Source organism: Chlamydomonas reinhardtii, chromosome 4 (assembly GCF_000002595.2).
Source record: "Chlamydomonas reinhardtii strain CC-503 cw92 mt+ chromosome 4, whole genome shotgun sequence".
Classification (NCBI taxonomy): Eukaryota; Viridiplantae; Chlorophyta; class Chlorophyceae; order Chlamydomonadales; family Chlamydomonadaceae; genus Chlamydomonas; species Chlamydomonas reinhardtii.
The window spans coordinates 3,107,800-3,125,548 of record NC_057007.1 but is presented as its reverse complement, the minus strand read 5'-3'; the positions used below and the strand labels follow the sequence as shown (position 1 = coordinate 3,125,548).

At 64.2% G+C, this 17,749-nt stretch overlaps 3 protein-coding genes across 4 annotated transcripts in view; 2 read left to right on the top strand and 1 right to left on the bottom strand.

Annotated features, from left to right (window-relative positions):
* The first annotated feature begins 2,063 nt into the window (after nt 1-2,063).
* On the top strand, nt 2,064-11,419 carry CHLRE_04g225800v5 (uncharacterized protein). The gene is made up of 8 exons (XM_043061994.1): nt 2,064-2,260; nt 2,495-2,836; nt 3,066-4,987; nt 5,156-6,952; nt 7,097-8,036; nt 8,381-8,647; nt 8,795-8,917; nt 9,115-11,419. Exons 1-8 carry the CDS (start codon nt 2,096-2,098, stop codon nt 9,313-9,315), a joined length of 5,757 nt encoding a protein of 1,918 aa, XP_042925346.1. The 5' UTR covers nt 2,064-2,095; the 3' UTR covers nt 9,316-11,419.
* Nucleotides 11,420-12,089: 670 nt separating this feature from the next.
* On the bottom strand, nt 12,090-13,901 carry CHLRE_04g225776v5 (uncharacterized protein). Its single transcript, XM_043061993.1, has 2 exons — nt 13,182-13,901; nt 12,090-13,012 (listed from the first exon to the last, which is right to left on the bottom strand). Exon 1 carries the CDS (start codon nt 13,454-13,456, stop codon nt 13,289-13,291), a length of 168 nt encoding a protein of 55 aa, XP_042925345.1. The 5' UTR covers nt 13,457-13,901; the 3' UTR covers nt 12,090-13,012; nt 13,182-13,288.
* A 122-nt stretch (nt 13,902-14,023) lies between these two features.
* The window catches only part of CHLRE_04g225750v5 (uncharacterized protein), a 9,215-nt gene continuing 5,489 nt past the window's right edge, over nt 14,024-17,749 (top strand). Inside the window, exons 1-5 of one of the 2 annotated variants that reach the window (XM_043061991.1) lie at nt 14,024-14,939; nt 15,560-15,574; nt 16,330-16,439; nt 16,807-16,860; nt 17,300-17,407. In XM_043061991.1, coding sequence (XP_042925344.1) covers nt 14,696-14,939; nt 15,560-15,574; nt 16,330-16,439; nt 16,807-16,860; nt 17,300-17,407 — 531 coding nt within the window. In that variant the 5' untranslated portion in view covers nt 14,024-14,695. The remainder of the gene's footprint in view (nt 14,940-15,559; nt 15,575-16,329; nt 16,440-16,806; nt 16,861-17,299; nt 17,408-17,749) is intronic. The other variant, XM_043061992.1, reaches the window with a different exon arrangement.

Sequence of the window (17,749 nt, the reverse complement as noted above, 5' to 3'; positions counted from 1 at the left end):
AGCGGTTCGCCCGCATGGCCTCGACTGCTGCAGCGGAGGCATTTGGGAGCACGCCAGCTGCTCAGGCGGCCGTGTCCGCTGCCTTGGACCTCGGCCGCAGCTACGATGGCGGCGGCGGTGGCCCTGCTATGGCGCCAATGCTGTTTGACCGCCACTTCCCCCGCGGCAGCAAGGTGCTGGCGTTCGGCATGGTGGTGGGGCTGCAGCATGCCAGGGAATGGGCCGCGCGCCACAGCCAGGCGGAGTTCTCTATCCCGCGCCCGCCGCTGCTTGCCCTGGCAGAAATGGGTGCAGCGCCCAGCCTCCAGCAGCTGCAGGTGCTGCTGGCGCGCAGCAAAATCAGCAGCGGCGGGCGCGGGATAGAGAACCAAAAATCTCCCGGGAACGCTTCGCTGGGGGGGCTCAGCCCAAAAATTTCGCTGGACAACTATTGTTTGCACTTGTGCTTTCCGCAATTACCCCTGCACTTCCTGTGTGGTCGGTTGTTCTCGCATCGCCGACAAGCGACAGCTGGGGGTTAAAACGTGGCTGCGCGCCTTTCCAAACTTCATATAGTTAAAGAGCATAGAGATATATGTTTTAGCTTAATACAGTCAACGTGCAGTGTTGTTCATTTCTCGGTGGCATCACCGACAGCTCGCTTGTTTTCTAGCTTTTATACAATGGCGTGCTTAAAGAAGATATCAGCAGGCTTCGCGCAGACGCACTTGTGCCAGCCGGCGGGACCGCAGCTTGAGGGGTGCGCGCGCGCCTCACGCCAACCTGCCCCAGCATTGGTCACCGTGTCGCTGCGCACCGCTGGTCATGCTGGCAGCTGCTTCGCCTGGCTGCGGCGGTCTGGTTGCGGACTACCGCAGGCATGCCGCGCGGGTGGCGGCAGTCGACAGGTGCTGGCTGGTTGCGGCGACACGCGGGTCACAGGGGCACGTGATGTCGGGGCGAGTGCCGCGTTGCTTGCCCGTGGCGGATTACACGCAACACAGCAGGGGTTGAGGACGAGACCGCAGCTACCCAGCAAGCAACAGCGGCATAACGGACGGCATTTGGCGATGCAGCTGCTGGAGTGCGCGCTGGATGGCTGTGCAATCACGAGGCGTCGTAGGGATGTGCATAGCTGTACGTCCAAGCAGCAGCGACACATGCGGCGGCGGCAGAGGCCATCATGTCCGGGCAGCGCAGCGGCTCCTTACTAATGCACAGGAAGCGCCACGCACCTGCTACCCGCCACCTCCGTTGCCGCTGACACCGCAGCAGCAGCTGCCAACACAGCAGCCGCAGTGTCCGCGTCGAGCGGGGCCCCGACTGCACAGCGTGCGTGGCGCCGATCGCACCAATGCGCACCCCGTCGCCGCCGCAGCCATGGCCCCACGTTCCAAGCAAGCCATAGCAAGCCCGCGGCCGGGCCAAACGCGCGCGGCTCGCCCACATGTAAACGCACGCACACCGCCAGCTCGCAGCGGCGAGCGCGCCGCCGCCCAACCCTCGTCGCTGGCAGCACTGTGTGTCGGGGCGGAGGCCGGTTTGCGGCTCCGGTTGCGGTTGCGGCTGCGGCTGCGGAGGAGGGGATATATCTAATGGAGCGGACAGCGACCTTCTCGTGCTTGATGGAGGCGTGGCTGGTGTGCGTGCTAAGCAAGGTGAGGTGGGCGCGCAGCAGCAGCGCGGGCGCATGTGGGATTGGATGGCTGCTCTAGGGCAAATGCATCCATGTGCGGTTTATAGCAAGTGCATCCACGCGCGGCGACTGTCCATGCCTGGGGACTGCACCTGGTATGTACATAAACGAACGCAACGGTTGAGCTGACGAGGCAACGTGCAACGGACCGGCTCTGCAAGCATGTGTAAGAAACGCCCACGCATGTCTGGCGACGGTATTGCTACTGCACACTCGTGTATCGCTTGATGCACTGCGGCGCACCCACAGAGGATGCATCGCTGCAGGATTTGAGATCTCGGGGAAGATCTGCGGGAGGAAACCCGTGACGCGGCCCGTGACGGAATGCGGGCTGAAGCGATCTCATTGTTGCTTTATTCTTCCGTTGTCGCCTTCAGGTTGTCTACTCGTCCACTTCCATAGCGGACAGCAGAATCAAGCATGGACGACAGCGAAAGCGAGGACTTCAGCGTCCTTTTCGCACCGAGCTTGGCGGTTTCCAGCCATGGCGATGCCCTCGATGACATCACAGAGCGGCTGGACCAGGCGCTGCAGCAAGGCCGGCTGGCGAAGGAGGTGGAGCGGTACCGACTGGATGTGCAGCGGGTGAGTATGTGAACAGCGAGCTGTGCTACGCTTGCTGGCTGGCTGCATGCTCAGATGGCTGGGTGCTTGCCTGGGTGCATGCTGCTGTTAGTACTGGCGAGGGAGATTGTGATGCGATGCCCTACCTCGTTCTGGGCGCCGGGCTAGGGGGCTATTCAAGTGCTCGAAGCGCGGCCGTTTTCGCAGGTTACGGTACTGCTGACTGTGCTAACTTCCTTTCCTGCCTTTCCGCAGGCAGCCAACTACTGCCTCTTCAAGCTCGCGGCGCTGACCCCCGACACCACAGAAGCTACTGAAGGCGACGGCGGCGCCGGAGCGGCAGGCCCCGAAGGTCCTGCCGCCCCGGCAGCCCCCAAACCCGCAGCCGCCGCTACTGCATCTGCATCGGCATCAACAGCACGCCAGCTTGCCGCCGACGCTGCTGCCAAGGGCCTGCGCCAGCTGATTTCCCACCCGGTCCTCGGGATGTTGGTGGACTGGGAGCCGCAGCTGCGGGTGCTGGCGCAAATTGTGGAGCGGGTGAAGGTGACGGAGGTGCTGGCGGCCGCACTGGAGGTGTTCGGGCAGCTCGTCACGGTGCGTGTATGTGTGGGCGCCACTGGGCGCGGGTGCGGGCGCGTGCATGGTCATCAATACGGTAGAAGCAAGCACTTTTGGTTCTGCCATGATGCCTGACATCGGTTCCACCGTGTACGTATTCCCTCCAGCCAAACGCATCGCACCACATCGTACACACAGTAGTCCTGCGTCACTGTGCGCTCCAACATCCATGCACGCACAAACACACATGCCCGCTCGCTCACAGGCCGTGACTAGCGATCGGCCGGCGTCTACCGATGAGGCCAAATCCGCGGCGCGTGTCCACAACCGCTGCTTCAAGCTGCTGTCTGACGGCGCGGCGGCAGCAGAGGCCAAGTGTGCTGCTGGTGCTGGTGCTGCACGCAACGCCGATCCGCAGTGGCAGGCGACACCTCAGCAGGCACGGGCGCTGGCACTTGTGGCCCTGCGCTGCTGGTTCCTCAGCGGCCCCTCGGCAGCGCGGCCGCAGCTCTCGCTGGAGCAGCGGGCACAGCTGGCGGCGGACGTCACCACGTTGCTGCGGGCGCAGGTAGAGGCGGCGGCCGCCGCCGCCGCGCCAGCCGCGGCGACCACGGCGGCTGGAGAAGGAGTGGGCGGCGGCAGCAGCACCGGCGGTTCGGCCGCAGCTACAGCTACAGCTACAGCCGCAGTGCCTGCCGCCACAGCGGGCGTGGTTGACTGCCTGCGGCTGCTGGAGGCTCTGCTACAGCCCGATGCAGCTGCTGCGGACGCAGCAGAACCAGCTACTGCTGCCGTGCCGCGCGGCTTGGAACCAGCAGCGGCCGCCGCAGCTGCAACCGTAGCCGCCGCGTGCTCTGCAGCAGTTCGGGCTGGCTGCCTGCCCACCCTGTGCGCTGTGCTGCGGGCCTGCGACACCAGCAGCAGCAGCCAAGCTGTTGGCCAAGCACGGCATCACCCGGAGCAGCTGCAGCAGCCTGAGGCGGGGGCTGAGGCTGGGGCTTATGGGGCTGAGGTTGAGGCTGAGGCTGGGGTTGAGGTTGAGGCTGAGGCTGCTGACGCAGACGCCGCATCCGCGGCCGCGGTCGCAGCCTCCAGCGACGGCGAGATGCAGTCCCCCGCGGTGCTGTCACTGGTGCAGGATCTGGTGCTGGGCTGCCTCGTCAGCGTCAGCCACATCATTGGCACCTCGCAGCAGGGCCCGCAGGCGCAGCTGCTGTCGGCGGGCGGCCCAGCTGTGCTGCTGCCGCTGCTGCAGCTGCGCGCGCTGCCGCAGGCCGCGTCGGCAGAGCGCGTGCTGCTGGTGCTGCTGTGGCTGGCGGCGGAGGGGCCGGAGGCGCAGCGAGAGGTGGCGGCGGCGGTTGCGGAGGCGTGTGCGCGGTGCCCGGAGGTGCGGCGGCGGTTCGTGTGGGCGGCGGGCCGGTGCGCTGCGGAGCTGCAGCAGCGGCGGGGCGGCAGAGCCGCTGTCGCTGCCGCTGACGCTGACGCCGCCGCTGCCGACGCCGACCAAGGTTTGGAGGTGTTGCTGCAGTTGGTGTCGGCGGTGGTGCGGGGCCAGACCGGCATGGCTGCCGACCTGCTGCTGCTGCCGGCGGGCGGCGGGGGCGGCCTGCCGCTGGTACAGGCGGCGCTGTCGTGCCTTGGCGTAGTGGTGGGCGACGGCGCCAGTGACGGCGGCGCCTCGGTCGGAGGGGGAGCACTGCTGGGGAGCAGCGGCATCAGCAACAGCAGTGCTCGCGGCGATGGCAGTGCTCGCGGCCAGCAGCAGGCCCAGCCGCCGCCGCGCTCTACGCCGCCATCAGCAGCAGCAGCTGCAGCCGCACCGCCGGTGGCGGTCACGGCGGCGGCTCTGCAGCTGCTGCACCAGCTGCTGCTGCACTGCGGGCCGCTGCTGCCGCACCCCAGCCTGCGGCCTGCGACCCCTGAGGCACTGGCACGGGCGCTGGTGCTGCTGGGTGGTGATGCGACGGCGGTGGACGGCGGCGGGCGGAGCGAGGAAGCCCGCCGAAGCGAGGAGCTCCGCCTGTGCTGCCTGCATGCTTGCCTGATGGGCGGTGGCGGCAGCGGTGGCGGCAGCGCCGGCGGCAGCTCCGACGGCGGCGGTGGCGATGGCAGTGGCGCGCCGCCAACGGATGACCTGCTGTTGCCGCGGCGCGAGGCGGTTCGCACTCTGCACGCAGCCGTTGGCAAGTGAGTACCGCCGTGCGTGTTAGGTAGTGGACGGCGAGCTTGTCTGGACAAATGTCAACCGCGACTTCATGAAGCTTGCCGACTGGGAAGTACTGAGGAACGGGGGGTTGTGCGCGACCGACCTTTGTCTGATCCCGTGCCTGTCTGCCTGTCTGTCATTCTCCGCAGAAGCGGCGGGGGCCTGCTGGCGCGCATGGCTGACCTGGTGGCTGCGGCGATTGAGCGGCAGCAGGCACAGGCGGAGGAGGGTGCGGCATTTGTCCATGGTGACAGACGCAGCGGTGGCGGTAATTACGATGGCAGCGGCGGCAGCGGCGGTGGCATGATGCAGCCGCTGGAGCTGCTACAGCTGGCCGCCTGCGTGTTGGATGCGGCGTGGCTGGCGGCTGGAGACGAAATTGAGGCAGCGGGCGGTCGCAGTGGCGGAGGCTCTGGCGGCTCCGCGCGCGGCGGGGCTGTTAAGCTGGGGAAGGCAGGCCTGCGACGTGCGGCAGCTGCGGGTGCTGCTGCTGCAGCTGCAGCATGCGTCGGTGCTAAGCCCACTGCTACTGCCGCTTCCGTTGCCGCCGCTGCTGTACGACGGCTGGCGGTCGCCGTGGTGGCTTGGCAGCACGGGCAAGACCTTATGCTGCCGTCGGCGGCGGTGCCCACAGCGGCGGGCCCCGACCCTGCCGCTGCCACCGCCGCCGCTTCCAGGCCTTCCTCCGCCGCCACCTCCGCCTCCATTGCGGCCACCGCCGCCGCCACTGCGGCCACCGCCGCCGCCCTGCTGCGGCTGTCGATGCACGCCCTGCACGCCGCCGTGGCCTCACTGCTGACCCTGGGCGGCGGCACGGCAGCGCTGCGGGAGGCAGTGGCGGGCAGCAGGGATGCATACGGAGGTGTTGGGTGGCGCGCTCCGGACGGCCGCAGCATTCCTCTGGTCCACTGCCTGGTGCCGGTGCTGCTGGGATCGCTCCCGGCAGCTGCTGCAGCTGAGGCTGCAATTGCTTCGTGCAACAGCAGTGGCAGCAGCAGCGGAGGCGGGGACAGCAGCGGCGCGGCTTCCGTGGCCACCACCTCTGTTGCACTGCAGCTGCTGGTGATGCTGCTGTTCACAGCGACGGCGGGCGGCATTGACGAGGACGGGGGCTATGGCTACACGGGATTGGCGGAGTTGGCAGCTGCGGAGGGGTACCGGCAAGTGCGGCAGCATGCGGCGGAATGCGGCCCACCGTCGCGCCCGGCGGCCACCGTGTGGAGCTGCCTGCTGGCTGCGGCGGCGCCCATGGTGCGCAGCGGGCTGCCGCCAGACGTGTGCGCCGTGCTACTCCCTCCAGCGGCTGCGGCAGCGGGCAGTGGTCGGATGGCGGCCGCCGGCGGTCAGAAGGAGGGCAGTGCGGACGCTGACATTATTGAGAAGGTCGGCTTCAGGCATTGGCGCGAAGCCGCGCGGGTTCCAGACCGCGAACTGGCACTGACTGTGATGCGGCTAGGCGTGGCCCTGCTTAGCGGCGGTGGTGGCGGCGCTGACGCCAACGGCACGGCTCAGGAGCCGCAGGCGGCGCAGCAGGCGCAGCAGCAGGCGCAGCTTGACAGCAGCACTGGCAATGGCAACAGCCGCGCAGCCTGCGTGGCCCTGTTTGCGCTGGGCTTGGTCCAGCAGCTGACGGCGGCGAGCTGCCGCGACAGCCGCTGGGGTAGCGCTGAAGATCTACCGCCAGGCTTCTGCTGGCGTGATGACGAAGGCTGGCTGCTGGAGGCCGCGGCCGACCAGCTGCGGCCGCTGGCGCCGAGCCTGCCGCGGCCGCAGCTGGCGGCGTTGGTGCGGGCCCTGACCATGCGGGCGGCGGGTGGCGGCGGCGGTTACAGGGCGCTGGCTGGGGAGCTCCCAGAATACCGGCTGTCGATGCTGCTGTGCCTGGCGGCGTGTGTGGGCAACCCGCTCCTCAGCCAAGAAGACTGCTGGCCGGAGCTGGCGGACAGGTGCGTGCGTGATAAGCAAAGGCCGGAGGCGGGCCGCCTGCTGTAGTTGCGCTTTACGTGCTGTATTAGATGTTATGTGTGCTCCGCCCTGGCTGTTGACACACAATGTTTACGATACCGTGTACTTCCTGTAACCACCTCCAGGGGATACGGCGCGCTGTGTGGCCTTGTGGAGGAGGCAATCATGGACCTGCAAGACGCCAACAGCTCGGCAGTCGGTGGCGCCGGCAGCAGGGGCCGGCAACCGTTCCAACAGGAGGCCGACTGCCTGCTGCTGCTGCTGCTCGGACTGGCCCGCCGCCTGTGCCTCTACAAAGGGTCCCGGATCAAGCAGCAGCAGACGCAGAAGCAGCACTGGCAGCAGAAAAAGCGGCAGCAGCGGAAGTTTGGCAGTGCCAGCAACAGCACCAGCACCGAAGACAGTGGCCGCGACATATCATGCGAAGCGGCGACGTACCGTGCTCCGCAGTGGCAGCTGGCAAGCCTGATGCTGCGGGCGGCAGCGCTGCAATGTGCCGCCGCCACCCAGCCGCAAGAAGAGCGCCCACCGGCAGGGCGGGCAGCGGCGGCGGCGGCGGTGGCGCCCTGCTCCCCTGCTGTACCAGCAGCTGCTGCCCCAGCCCTGGACTGCCTGGCAGAGTGCCTGTTGGCGGCGTGTGAGGGGCCGCTGACTGCTCTGTACGGCCGCCGGCCGCCGTCTCCGCTGCAGGGGCTGCTGGAGGGCGGCAGCGGTGGCGGCGCGGGCAGCGCCAGCAGGAGTATGACTGCTGCGGCGGCCGCGGCAGATTTCCATGGTGATGGAGAGGAGGAGCAGGTGTTTGCGCTGGCGGAGCAGGTGCAGCGGGCCACTGCGGCGCTCGCGCAACACATTAGGATGGAGGACCTGATGACTGCTGGCAGTGGGGCCAGCGGTGGCGGTCTGGGCACACATGCTTCTGCTGCGGTCGCCACATCTGGCCAGCAGCAGCAGCAGCAGCCGCTGCAGCCCCCCAGTGGTCAGTCGCTGCTGCTGCGGGCGGCGCTGTGCGGCGGGCGCTGGTCCGCACACCTGTCATGCGTCCAGCAGCAGGCGCACGAGGCCAGGGTGGGTGTGCATGTGTGTATGTGTTTCTTTAAGAGCACAAGGCAAACGGGGCATTGTGTGTGTGTGTGTGCGCGCGCGCTTGCTTGTGTCATGGCAAATGAAAGAACCGGCAGCTTTGGGCGCTAGGCGCGTGTGCCCCTGTAGTCGGAAGGCTGTGGGCGGAACCGTAGTTCTACACCACACAAGAACATAACCCTGCGGAACACGCCTTGGGGCATCTAGATGTGTCTTTTGCCGACACTACTACAGAGGCACAAGGGGTGTGTGCCTGTATCACTCGACCTGCTGTAATCCGCTTGCTGGCTTGCTTGCTGGTAAGGCGTGCATGCGTGCCCCGCATACAGGTCGCCCGGGTGCAGTGGGAGCGTCAACGTCTAGCGAAGGAGATGGAGCGGCGGGAGGAGGAGCAGCTGAGGGAGGCGGAGCGGCGGGAGCAGGATCTGCAGAGGGAGCAGGAGCTGCGGAGGGCAAACGAACAGCTGCAGAGGGAGAAAGAGCAGCTGCAGAGGGATAAGGAGCGGCTGCAGAGGGAGGCGGAACGGCGGCGGGAGGAGGAGCACAGGCGGCTTTCGGACATGCGGAAGGAGCGCGACGCGCAGGACAGGGCACAGGTAGGTCGGTGCGCATGCAGGTGATGCATGCCCATGCTGTGTGCTGTGAGCGGTCAGCCTGCTGCAGCTTTAATTGGCTTCCCTGTCTGATTGGGTTGCAGAGGACCCTTGTTGCTTGTAACCTACTCGTCCTTGGTGTGCACGCAGACCGCACGGCTAATTAATTTGAGTTGTAAGCTGGAGGTAGCCTTCTTCTACGCCTGCTTGAAGGGCGATGCGACAGCAGTGGGGTCAATGCTGGACGGAGAAGACGGTGTTGACGTGGATGCGGTAAGCTAAGTAAGGGGTCCACGTCAGGTTGGGGTTGTGCGTGCGCGAGGTAAAGACCCAGCTACCTGATACTAGGCACAGCACTGCCGCACTGTACTCGCATACGGTATCTGCCACCCCCGGCTCTGTTCATACCTACGGTAGCTGTATAGCCCCAACTAACTATTCGTGTGTTTGCGTGTTTGTGTCGCCCGCAGACAGACAGCGGCGGCCGCACCGGCCTGTTCTTCGCGGCCAGCGCCGGGCACCTGGAGGTGGTGGAGCTACTTATTGAAAAAGGCGCGGACGTGAACTTGCCCTGCGAGAAAACTGGTCAGACGCCGCTGAAGATCGCGACTACGCGAGGCTACGGAACTGTGGCGCGCGCCCTGCTGAAGGCGCGCGGGCGCCAGTGGTGACACGCAGGTAAGCGAGGAGGCGGCGGTGGCGGCATGATGGAGGAGGCGGTGACGGCATGATGATGAGCCGGCATGATGTTTGTGTACGCAGAATGGAGCATTCGCCGCTACAAGGTGCTTTAGCTTGCGTATCGCATGCATGCAGATTGGGGCAGGTGCACGCGTACAGTAGTCACACACACCGAATCCGCGCAGACTGAGGTGAAAGGACACGCATAGGCACCCTGCTGCTGGGCATCAGCTTCCCCACACCCGCCATACCCGCTGCTGCTGACTCCCTACACGCCCGGGTCGGTGCCAACCCTGCTGCAGGCCATGTGGGAGGGCCAGGCGGGCGCGCCCAACATGCCAGCATGCTCAGCACACAGTATATGTACGGCACGGCACGGCACCGCAACGTACGGCAGCGGCCAGCGCCGGCGCCTCTTTGGCGGACGTCATGGAGCATGGGCGCTGGAAGTCAGATGCAGTGCAGGACTGCATTCGCAAGGCGCCCGTAGAGAGGCGCAAGCTAGCAGCAAGCATGTGGGGTATTGGGGCACTAGGGAAACGACAGATGCGGATGTGTGTGTGTGGGGGGGGGTAGTTGCTGCCCGGGCGCGGCTGTTGGCCGGCCGGGCAGACCGTAGATGACGGCGGCGAGACCACCGGGCCGGGGACCGTTGGGGACCTAGATGGTGAATGATGCCTAGGCCCCTGAACGGCGCGGCTGCATAGCCCCATACTTTTGTTGCTGCCCGCCCCGGGAGTGTTGATTGAAGGACGGTGGTTAGGGACCAGTATGCCTGGCAGACGGTTTGCCATAGACTTGCTATGAACGTGTAAGGTGTTGGCATCGGTTTTCACAGGCTCCGACTTTCCGGGAGCACGGCATCCCAAAACGGCGGTGCACCGGGGACCGTTGGGGACCTAGATGGTAAATGATACCTAGGCCCCTGAACGGCACGGCTGCATAGCCCCATACTTTTGTTGCTGCCCGCCCCGGGAGTGTTGATTGAAGGACGGTGGTGAGGGACAAGGCGGTGTTGCAAGTGTAGGAGTATGCCTGGCAGACAGGTTGCCATAGACTTGCTATGAACGTGTAAGGTGTTGGCATCGGTTTTCACAGGCTCCGACTTTCCGGGAGCACGGCATCTCAAAACGGCATTAAGACCGCCGCACCGGGGACCGTTGGGGACCTAGATGGTAAATGATACCTAGGCCCCTGAACGGCACGGCTGCATAGCCCCATACTTTTGTTGCTGCCCATACCGGGAGTGTTGATTGAAGAACGGTGGTGAGGGACAAGGCGGTGATACAATAGGAGCTATGAACGTGTCAGGCGTTTGGCGTCGGTTCGCGTAGACGCCGACGTTCCGTGAGCACGGCATCAAATATTATTTCAAGCGGAGTTCACTCCCCCTTCTCTGCGGGGGGGGGGGGGGGTTGCACAGTTGGGGAAGGGGTGACTTGTCACTTGCCCGTGTCACTTTGGAATGGGCCACCCTGGAGCGGTCGGCCGAACTTCGCGGCAACTGCATGCTGAGTGTACGACTGCTGCGGTGGCGTGTTTCAGTGAAGACTGCTCGAGGCAATAGGGACCGGCCGCAGCTAGCTCGCGTGGGGCAGTGCGTACACACCTACTGGAGGCTGGGAGCGCCGCCGGTGTGGCACACAGATTGCACATGCAGCAGCCTCGGGTGGAGGCCAACGGATGATCTACGTTAGCATGTAACAACAATTGAGCAATACAAGTTGATGGTAGCGAGCCGGGCGGGTTCGTTTTGAGCCAACGTGGAGTGGGGGTGAAAGCGTGCGTGTGGACTAGGGCATGCCGCAAGGGGTGGGACCCGGACACAGCACGCATAAGAGGTGTATGGGGGGGGCGGTTGCGCACCTAGGAATGATGAGGGGACGCTAGGGTTGCCAGCCAGGGCGAGGTCTCTGCAGCAGGTGTGTGGCAGACGAGGGTGTGTGGTGTGCGCCGGCGCGGCGCCGTACTAGGCAGGTATGGGTGGGTGAGTGCGGGCGCGAGCGAGGCGTGAGAGACCGTGAGCCGGGGCCATCTGGTTGCGCGCCCTCCAGCGGAGCGTTTGGCAGGATTGAGTCCCAGTGTCCGTATCTTACATCTACAGCTAGAGGCTAGAGGGCCTGATCCCCGTGCGGTGCCGGAACGCCAGATCAGGGCTTGCATCTCCAGGGGTGGGCCGCCGCCGCAGGCGAGAAGGGCCCTATCATGTTCTCGCCCACGGCATCCGGGGGCCCAAAAGTGCCTGGTTTTTAGTGTTTGGCAGGGAGCTCCGCCCCCCCCCCCCCGCAACCCCCCCGGAAAGGGGTAGCTGGCGAGATTCGGGGACCGTATGCAGCCCCACGCGGCGAGAATGCAACCCCGGAATCGCCCAATCTTTCTCGCCCGAGGGCCTACATCGGGGCCCGCTTCTTGCCGCTCCCCGAAGATGCAAGTCCTGTGCCAGATGGCTCAATCCCAGCCTCCCAGGCCAGGAAGGTGGACGCATTCTCATAGCAGCTGGACTGCGCGCAGCCTCTCCAACGCCCCTTTCTCCCCGACTCCCCCACAACCATGCCAAGGCCCCGGTCGCCCCTGAACCCCCTGAACCCCGCCTTATTTCCCCTGCCTCCCAGCGAGGGAGTGGACTTCTCACGAGCGAAGCTCTGGTGGGCGAACATGTGACTCGGTAGCCGTGTCCTGCCAGGCTGCCACCTATGCTTTCCGTTGCCTTTCGCCCTTTCCCGTTTTCCCTGTCTCTCCCGCAGGCGCCTTTCCTCGAAGCAGCATGCCACCCCGACTACAGCACGCCCACGACGACAGCTCTCTGGCCTTTCACAGCGCGCGAGGTAACCATATGAGCGAGCCATTGTGCGCCAACTTGCGTCAGCCTCGCCTGTCACCTGCTTCTCGCTCCCTTACCCTCGCCTCTCTCCCGCTCTCTACCTGCCGCAGCGTGCTACTCCACCTGCAGCACGGCCCTTGCCTCTGTTCACGCAGACTTTTGCTGTAAGACGCTTCTCGATTACCGGTAACTTGATACCGCGTCCGCACGCAGCATTTCCCACACTTACACGGTATTGCGACCAGCAAGCTTATCCAACAACGATCCTTGGGCACGCCAGCATACGCAGCACCCGCGAACATCAGTCAGGGGTCATTACCGACGTGTGAATCAGTCATATGCCATAACACGTTCACGTCAAAGCGCTCCGTTGCACAGTCCCTGCTTCTCAACACTCGTGCGGCCTGTAAACAGCGCTGCAGGCCCTGTTACCTATCATCGAAAGCCTGTAAACAGGCGTCAACAACAGCCATGGATCATGCCATCGGGCTCACGGCTTCCAGTCTCAATGTCATCCCCATGTTCGACCCCAGCATCCATCCACATGCGCGTGGATGCGCGTGGCCGTCCACCATTATTGGCAAGCACGGTGAGGCGCTCCAATAGACTGACGGCCAGAAGCTGAGCGCGGGTTGCCCGATACCGCCTGGGCCAAGAGCCTCAGGCTGGGTGAAAGGCAAGTCCGCCACGCACGGTGAGCCCGCCGTATGGGGGGCGTTTAAGCACAGTGTCAGTACGGTAGTCCGTTTGCTCCCCGTCTTGAGGAGCCGCATGCCAGCCTTGCAAGCTGCGTGCAAGAGGCGGGGGAGCGGGTGCCTTGGCGGGTGCAGGCGTACGCCGACAGGTCCCGTCACCTGCTGGCGCACCTGGGCATCAAAGGCAACGGCAACGGCAGCAAACAGTACCAGTGCACGAGTGTTGAGTTCAATGCAAGAACGCGCGCACGGACTGTGCATGGAAGGGATAATGGCATACGCAATTACGCATGCAGCACGGATCAAACCCATGTAAATACTCATGCTCGTGTACGGTTACCTGGTTCAGTGCACGCACCGGCCCAAGTGCAAGGGAGTGGTGTAGCGGGCGCTGCACAACTGGCAAACCCGACAAGAGTAGCGCCTGCTCATTCGCTGTGGTGTATTCTAGAGCTGCTGTAGGGGGATGACACGGGCTGTTTCGGCTGCTCTCAGCTGCTGAGAGCTTCGGCCCAGCGAAGGGCCGCCAAGCTGGATGAGCGGTCCGCACACCCGGATGAGCCGACGGCCCAGTCGATGAGCCCCGCAACCCAGCGCGCTGAGCGGTTTACTCATCAAGATTAGCAATACAGGACCGCGCTGAGCGCCCACCGGAGCTCGCCCGGCTCAGTGCGAAGCCCTCGGGAACCGGGCGTGTCATCCCTCTGGCTGCGGCTGTGGCCACATGGTGTGGCCTTTGTCGGGGATGCTCGGAAAGCAGTCGGGGGTACGGGGCTGCGGGGCAAAGCGGGCGTCGCCCGCGATTTCATGTAAACCGGCTGTGCTAGCGGCTTCAAAACTGTACGGTGACCAGCATATTTCCCAGCATACGCAGGTAGGTGACATCTCGGCTGGGCTCGGACTGGGTTGCGAGCTAGCTGCTGTAGACAACGCCTCCCTTAGGATGGTAGCGGATTGTGGTGATATTTGAAGACCGCTGGGCGGTTCATAGCGCTATCGGAGGGCCTTCTACCTCCAAACACCAAACTGTAGGCGTTATGGATCGAGGCAGCAGCGCAACATAAGGAACGCAGAGCACATCGTGTACAATGGCGTCGTGACTTATCAAACTGTTTTGGGGGGCCCCTAGTGTTGCCATGGAAGCGGTTAAAACTGCAGGCTCATTCCTCGCAGACGATGACAGACGTCGCTTCCTGGCTTCCTTCTGCTTCACAACTTGACAATTCTTCAACGGCGCACCAGGGGCCCCGTTGACCCGGGGGACTGTTTTCTGCTGCCTCCGCGACGCGGCCGTGTTGTTTTCGCGGTTGCGACAGTCAAATCCTATACCAGTAATCTTGTGCTTCAGCAAGCGCACTCCGGTAACGCGTATCGGCCCGCGCGCAAACAACCCTTGCGACTTTGTTTCCTGGTTGGCAGCAGCCTAGTGCATGCTCTGAAGTCCGCAATAGCCATCAGGTAAAATGTATGTTACGTGTAGCGGCCCATCCACCTAGTCGAATTAACAGGGGAATTGTGCGGCAGCAATGTGCACTCTGAGCACGTTTCACGCCCCGCCACATCTCGCGTAGGCGCGACGCTCGCCTGTTTCGACGCGTGCTTCAATATAGAAAGTCGACTACCTGTTTCTGCCCTTGCTGCGTCTAGGAGAACTCCTACAGCTTTTACAAACGACTTTGCGCAACACCGCGTGGTGCGCCACGCAACGCCTCGACGAGCCGGATTCAATCCGTCGTTACTCTTACATCCTCAATTACATTAAGCATTACAGTTCAAGGCACCTCGTCTGTGTGGCCGCCTTCGTCTGTCCATGCCCCACGCCCAAACAGCCTGAAAGTCGCGGCTAATAGTCCAATGCTTCATCGTGCTCACGCCAAGGCGACTCGCGTCAATTCAGGGCGGCAGTGTGCAGCGGAGCGGTCCTGCGTGCCACGGAGAGTTCTGCCGGCGCACCGCGTTCGCGATGTCGCACTAGCAAGCGCTGCGCCGGCCGCAACTGGCGCTGCATCGCAAGCCGCTCCCGTTCCGGCTGCAGCAGCTAATGGAGCCCCGGCACTCATCCCGGTCACGGGAGGCCCCGTGGCGGAGGTTAACATAGGTAAGGAGGGGCGCGCTCGGGTGTGCCAGCGCTTTGGGGTTTGGCACACTTCCCGTGGCCACGGAGTGACCATTTTCATCAGGGTTTGTGGGCTTTTCTGGGCTAGTTCGCCTCAAAGCGGTGATTTCGTCCATGTGGGTTAGCTGGCGCGGTGGGTTTGGGGTTGGCGGGCCTCGCAGCCGGGCCTGAGCATGTGGCAGCGGCAGCACGCGTGTTGCTGCAGCAAGCCAAGAGTGGCGTCTCAGCATGTCTCAGTGATGGCAGCCACCCGCCCACAACAATATACCAGTCATGCTACACTCAATTGCGGGAGCTGGTGCTCCGCGACACGCCGCCCCCCAAAAGCGAAGGGGCGCCCGGCTCGGAGCAACGCCTCCGCCACACAAACACACAACATTACCATACAGCCTGCCACCACGCATCGCCCGATAATTCCTTCCCATGCTACAGCCCATGCGCTTTCCGCCTGTTGACACACAACTGCACCCACACCTGCGGCCTCTCATCTACCTCCTCGCCTGCCCTTTTCCACTCTCTCTCTTTTTCTCTCTGCCTTTCACACAACACAACACCAACGCAATACGATTGATTACATCACCATCTCGATGTTGATGTATCAGAAGGCGGGCTGCGGGGTAGGTGGTGTAACAGGCGCGTGGATGTGGGTGTCTTGTCACTTGTCAGCATGGGCCGTGTCGTGAACGTGGAGAGTCTGTCACTTGTCAGTACGGTCGCGACCGGCTCGCTGCTTGAGGAGGCCCAAGCGCATGGGGGCACGATGTGCTACGTGCCTGGTTCGCTAGCGCTGCACTGGTGAACATCAGAGAGGTCGGGGCGCAACAGCGGAGAGGGGCTGCTTCGTGCCAGTGGCAAACCAGTTGCGACGCAAACGCTCTTCTCCATTAGTCTTCACTGCACTGGAGTCGCAGTGCAGTAGTGTACCGTGGGGATTGGCAGCTAGCTGTCGTGCTGTGGGTGGTGCCGGTTGCCGGTAGCACGACTGCCGACTGGGTCAACCCACAACTGGCGGTCGCACCCGGGGCCAACCGGCCGGCCACACACGACGTCACCGTAGTGGTCGGCCAGCCCCCACCCCATGCCAGCGGCCCTGTGCCCGTGTGGGCCACAGCCACAGCCCAGCACATGCAGCGCCATAGCCGTAGCTACAGCCACAGCCGCAGCTACAGCCGCCGCCATGTAGGCTCCGCCAGTGGGACAGCACGCCTTGTACCACCCCCCTGCTTTCCTGGCGCCATGTGTTCCCAACCCCTTCCGACCGCCACCACCACCACCCCAGCCACCACCGCACGCACCACCAGAGCAACAACAACAGCCTACCCCTGTTATAACCACGCGCACCAAACAACACACCACGCACAACACCACGCAGGCTACTGGGAGCTTCTGAACACCGCCGAGAGTGGCGAGGTGTTCAGCCAGAGGGCGAGGTCGGCCAGCGACGCGGCGGTGCTGCGGCGGAAAGGCCACCTCAAGGAGCAGGTGAGCGGGTGGTGTGTTTTGCGGGGGGCGGGGAGGAGTGGATGGTTGGGCGGGGGGGTTGGGTGTGGTTTGTGGGGAGAAGAGGTGTGGATGGTTAGGTGCGTGGTGGTTGGGCGATGATGGTGGTGGCGGGAGTGGGTGCGTGGTGTAGCTGCGTGCCCAAACCCTGGCACCCAGGCGCCCGCAATATTCACTTCGCCCCGACACGCCTGCGCTACAGACTATCACAACCCCACACACACGCCCAAACAACAACGTTCGCCCCCGCCTAGTCCTTTCTGACGGCTTCGTCCTGTCCGAAACACACACACACACACACACACACACACACACACACACAAACATACGCGTGCCGCACGTCCAACAGGACCGGCTAATTGACTTCATGCGGCGAATGCACGAGACGCACACGTGCGAGGAGGTGAGCGAGGGCCTTGAAGGGAGGAGGCGTGTGAGGGCCGCGGGGGACCAGCAGGGGGAGCAGCGGGGGAAGCGGGTTCTGAGAGGACCCGGAGGACCGGGGGGGGCCTGAAGGGCTTGCAGAGGCGCACAGGAGGTCGGAAGGAGTGTCTGCGGGGCTGGGCCGCTCGAACGATGCGCGCGGGAGGGGTCCGGGGCTGCCTCGACGCGTGGAAAGGAAGGCGACAGGGAAGGGATGCGCAGCCGTGGCGGTGACTGCGTGCGGAACCCTCGGCACGTGAATAGGCAGCAGCAGCCACGGAGGCAGCAGGCGTGGGCCCTCCCTCTCCGGACTTCACAAGTCGCCCCGCAAGGACCCGCGCTCCATAGGATAGGCAACGATCGCAACGACAGTATGTGTGTTGGGCCAAGATCGCTCTCACCAAATATATTCTCCACAGGTCATGCTGAAGATGGAGCGGTGGATTGCGGAGCACCGACAGGACCCCAAACGCTCGCGGCTGCGGCGGCTCATTCCGGGCATTGGTATCTTCTTCACACCGCTCAAGGTGCGCGTGTGCGTGTGCGCGTGACGATGAGGATGGGGGGGGGCGAAGGGTGGGGAGGTAAGGTTGTTCCAAGCCCAAAGCAACCAAGACCCAGAAGCAGCCCACAGGGGGGCTGACGGTGGCGGTCCCGAGGGTGTGTTTCTGTGAGCGATACGGTAATGCATGTGCGGTCGCTCGGGTGCAGTCGGCTGATAACAGCGGATGGTTCCGCCACCGCGGCCGCGACGCCGGCATCTCAGCCCTGCTGCTTGGGCGTGTAAGGAGTGGGGCTCGAGTTTGGGAATCCTGAAGCTTTCGCTCTGCCCCAATCGCTCTACGCGCCTTACCCCTCTGCCTCGGCCC

Coding starts and splice junctions, on each gene's coding strand:
- CHLRE_04g225800v5 (XM_043061994.1), top strand. CDS start 2,096: ATGGACGACAGCGAAAGCGAGGACTTCAGCGTCCTTTTCGCACCGAGC. Junction 4,988..5,155: donor CTGCACGCAGCCGTTGGCAA/GTGAGTACCGCC, acceptor CATTCTCCGCAG/AAGCGGCGGGGGCCTGCTGG. Junction 6,953..7,096: donor TGGCCGGAGCTGGCGGACAG/GTGCGTGCGTGA, acceptor AACCACCTCCAG/GGGATACGGCGCGCTGTGTG.
- CHLRE_04g225776v5 (XM_043061993.1), bottom strand. CDS start 13,456: ATGAGTAAACCGCTCAGCGCGCTGGGTTGCGGGGCTCATCGACTGGGC.